At 42.9% G+C, this 4,126-nt stretch overlaps 2 protein-coding genes across 2 annotated transcripts; both read right to left on the reverse strand.

Moving 5' to 3' along the window:
• Positions 1-693: 693 nt before the first annotated feature.
• LOC118348907 lies at positions 694-3,030 on the reverse strand. Its single transcript, XM_035691477.1, has 3 exons — positions 1,403-3,030; positions 1,127-1,214; positions 694-1,008 (listed from the first exon to the last, which is right to left on the reverse strand). Exons 1-3 carry the CDS (start codon positions 3,028-3,030, stop codon positions 694-696), a joined length of 2,031 nt encoding a protein of 676 aa, XP_035547370.1.
• Positions 3,031-3,057: 27 nt separating this feature from the next.
• Positions 3,058-3,867, reverse strand: LOC108991052. Its single transcript, XM_018965190.2, has one exon. It carries the CDS (start codon positions 3,865-3,867, stop codon positions 3,058-3,060), a length of 810 nt encoding a protein of 269 aa, XP_018820735.2.
• Positions 3,868-4,126: the final 259 nt, after the last annotated feature.

Below are 4,126 nucleotides of genomic sequence, written 5' to 3' on the forward strand. Positions count from 1 at the left end.
CAACCAAGCCAATCTCCTAACTGGCCTAAGTGTTGACTAGTAGTCATAGGACAAACGTGACTCCACGCTCCACGAGCTTAACATGAGGTGTCTTTAGATATACTTCAAATAAGTTGTCGAAAGTAGCCGCCTATATGCCAAGATAGAGGCATGTGTTAGTGCAGTAAACGATGTGAAAAAATTACATTACACACTCCACTGTAAAGGTGCCAGTTCAAGAATGAAAGGAAAGTAACCTTCTTGCCTATGTGGTTCTCGCATGACTACTCCTTGTCAGACAGAATATCATCATCAGAATCCGTCTCCTCCATATCAGAACAAGAATGCTCGCCATCCCCACTGTCCAGATGACCGAACCAATGTTGATGCATCAAACTCAAATGGTTCTATATCAGGCCTATGGAGTGGACTTGCCACTCCATCAACGGCGTCGTCAACATTTGTTGGGAAACAGTCTACTTCCTCATCTTGATATGCCTCACCTTCACTTGATGACGTCTCATGATCCTCGTTTAAATGCACCTGTGGGATGTCGTATACATTCCTATTCGTGAACTTCTGTACGACATACCAACTACCTTTCACCCTTCTATCTTTGACATAGAAACATTGTTCAGCTTGGCACGCTAAAACAAAGGGTTCATCTTTGTACCATGTCCTGGCAAGATTGACACTAGTCATATGTGAATCCACTCAGACACCTCGTATTTGATCGCCAACGTCAAACCAGTCACAGCTGAACAAGTAGACTCGACGCCAACCCATATAATGTAACTCTACAACATCATTTAGAACACCATAGAAGTCCAAATTGTTTGCTTCCTCGTCACCAATGACTAAAACACTAGAATTTTGAACGCGGCGACTTTGCGCTCGATGCTTTGTGTGGAACCTTTTTCCATTAACGATGCACGCTGCGTACGATCTAATAAGCGATTCAGGGTCGCACGCTAAGGCATATAGATCATCCACGACTTCAGTAGGGGTATCCTTACGCATAGTTTGAACCTGAAAAATTACAACCAAGTCCATTAATAAGCATGTAATTATGCGTGGACTGTAGTACTATTAGTTACTTAAAACTTAGTTCTATATGACGAGGAGAAGTGTAAGTGGGGTGACATACACGTTTCTTGAACCATCCAGGAAACTCTACTTGATGCGTTCCATCGGCTAGCATTGGGTTCTTTTCCTTACATAGTCGATAGTGCTCACTGCAAGAAATATGGTATTATCGTTTCGTCTTAAAATGCTTCGACAACAATAACCATAAAACATGTGCAGCAAGCTTCAAGTGTTGACTAAGTTCAGGAACCAGTTGTATAGCATAAAATACTGAGAGCATATAAAAGATGCGTACTCTATGTAGGCAGCAATCTCGGTGCAATTGTTAAGCACATACCAACGGGCTTCTGCAAATAGTCTTGGATCAAGTTGTATAGGTGATGCCACACCTAGGGGACGGACCTTCTGTGTGAAAATGCCAAATCCATCTATGGCATCATCCTCCAAACCATCAATGTTGCGTTCCGGTCGATTGAATCTCGTCTCAATATCATCGAGATACATCGAGCAAAATGTCAAGCATTCGACATGAATGTATGCTTCCGCTATTGATCCCTCTGGGCGAGCCTTATTCTTAACATACTGCTTGAATCTTCCGAGAAACCGTTCAAATGGGTACATCCACCTATATTGAACTGGTCCAGCAAGCAACGCCTCACGAGGCAAATGGAGAGCTAGGTGGACCATCACATCGAAGAATGAAGGGGGAAATATCATCTCCAACTTGCATAAAATCAGGACGATATCACTTTCGAGCTTTGCCAAACTCTCCACACTTAGAGTTCGTGCACAAATCTCTTTGAAGAACTGACTAAGCTCTATCAGAGGCAGAGCAACATCGTTCCGCAAACACCCCCCGACTGCAATAGGGAGTAGTCTCTGCAAGAAAACATGACAGTCATGACTTTTCATCCCAGTAATTTTGCAATCACGAACAGAAACACATCTTGAAATATTTGCAGCGAACCCATCTGGGAACTTCACATCCGCCAACCACTCACAAAACATTTTCCTCTCGTCGCCATTTAGTGTAAAACATGCATGTGGCATTGCACACCGGTCACCTTGTTGCATCAAATGAAGTTCTTTTCTTATACCCAAATTTGCAAGGTCACGACGAGAGTTAATATTATCTTTGCTTTTTCCAGGAATGTTCATTAGGGTGCCGAGTATGCTGTCACAAATATTCTTTTCAATATGCATTACGTCCAAGTTATGACGAAGCTCAAGTGAGGACCAATACGGTAAGTTGTAGAAAATGCTTCTCTTGGTCCAGTTCAACTCTTGAAGAGTCCGTTTTCTCTTCTTCCAACCTTTGCCAAATTCCACTTCCCCAAGAAGACTGAGTTGACGGACAATATCCGGTCCAGATAAACGGATTGGCGGCATGCGGTGATCATCCTTTCCGTTGAAACAAGATTTTTTCTTCCGCCATACGTGGTTTGAGGGCAAAAATCGACGATGTCCCATGTAGCAATGCTTACGGCCATAGGTCAACCACATAGCATCTGTATCAGCATTGCATGAAGGACACGCCAATTTCCCTTTAGTTGACCAACCCGAGAGGTTCCCATATGCGGGAAAGTCATTTATTGTCCACATTAAAGCCGCATGCAATCTGAAAGTTTCCTTCTTGTACGCATCATATGTATGCACCCCATTCTCCCAAAGCTCATTCAATTCATCTACCAAGGGCTGCAAGTATACATCAATCTCATTTCCAGGTGATTTTGGACCAGGAATAATGAGAGATGTGATGAAGAATTGGTCTTTCATGCATAACCACGGAGGCAAATTATACGGCATGAGGATGACGGGCCAGATACTATACGGTTTTGCAAGGTTGTTGAAAGGATTGAAACCATCACTCGCTAAACCAAGCCTGATATTGCGAGCATCTCTTGCAAACCAACTATGATCATTGTCGAAAGTAGTCCAAACTTGTGAATCGGATGGATGCCTCATAATGCCACCATCACTGTTTCTATGCTCTTAATGCCATCTCATATTAGCTGACATCTTAGCTGACATATATAGTCGTTGCAACCTCGTCTTCAAAGGAAAATGACGTAACACCTTCTGAGGGATTAAGCGGTTTCTATGTGTATTTGGTAGCCACCGAGGGGCCTTGCATTTTGGACACTCATTCAGGTCTGCATTGTCCTTCCAAAATAACACGCAATCGTTAGGACAAGCATGTATTTTGTGGTATTTGAAGCCTAAACCCCGCTCTAGTGACCGTGCCGCTTCGTAAGAATGCGGGAAATCAGCGTCCGGAAATGCAGACCTCAACAACTTCAGGAGCAGATCGAATGACTTAACCGACCAACCCCCAATGGCTTTGATGTGAAGCAACTTCACAATGAATGAGAGCTTTGAATACTGTTTACACCCCTGGTAAAGTGGAAGCCGTGCATCATCTAATAGTTTGTCAAATGAGGAGGAAGGGGTTGCCTCACCTATAGGTGGCTGAACTCTTGGTTCAGCGTTCTGCTCCATGTCATCAATATATTCGTCATCATTAGTAGGTGACGCTGGCTGATTGTCATCACTAACATCCAGAATCTCATCTTCCCCATGAAATATCCAGGGGTTGTAATTTGGATTAATCCCATTTAGGTACAAGTGTGTTTCCACCTCCGATATAGGGAGGAAGATATTATTATAGCATGAACGACAAGGACAACGGATGCGGTCAGTTTCTATTGCGTGCGCTCGAGCTACTGTGAGGAACTGTTCGACCCCTTCAGCGTACTCCTTTGACGTAACTCTATCTATCAGGTGCATCCAACTTCTATCCATCTAGTCACAAAGCAGATCGAAAATACTGTTAACCTTCATGATGAGGGCGACACTGTTAAAGTCGTCTATGAAATGGGGTTATAAGCATGACCAATTGAAAGAGGGAAATAGTGATTCAAAATCGGCAAAAACAATTAAGGTAGGGATGAAAGCTCTTTATTGGTGGTGATAAAACAATCAATCAAAGGTTTATACCAAAATATCAACAAATACTTCCTTGTAATATATGGGCGCAATCCGAAAGCTATTAGTCTAGACA

The sequence above is a fragment of the Juglans regia genome, chromosome 7, assembly GCF_001411555.2.
Source record: "Juglans regia cultivar Chandler chromosome 7, Walnut 2.0, whole genome shotgun sequence".
In the NCBI taxonomy this organism is placed as follows: domain Eukaryota; kingdom Viridiplantae; phylum Streptophyta; class Magnoliopsida; order Fagales; family Juglandaceae; genus Juglans; species Juglans regia.

Bases quoted from the DNA above. Each gene is read 5' to 3' on its own strand.
- LOC118348907 (XM_035691477.1), bottom strand. From the start codon at position 3,030: ATGAGGCATCCATCCGATTCACAAGTTTGGACTACTTTCGACAATGAT. The intron at 1,215-1,402 runs GTATGTGCTTAA...TATTTCTTGCAG, and splicing joins CTATTTGCAGAAGCCCGTTG to TGAGCACTATCGACTATGTA. The intron at 1,009-1,126 runs GTATGTCACCCC...GTAATTTTTCAG, and splicing joins CTGGATGGTTCAAGAAACGT to GTTCAAACTATGCGTAAGGA.
- LOC108991052 (XM_018965190.2), bottom strand. From the start codon at position 3,867: ATGGATAGAAGTTGGATGCACCTGATAGATAGAGTTACGTCAAAGGAG.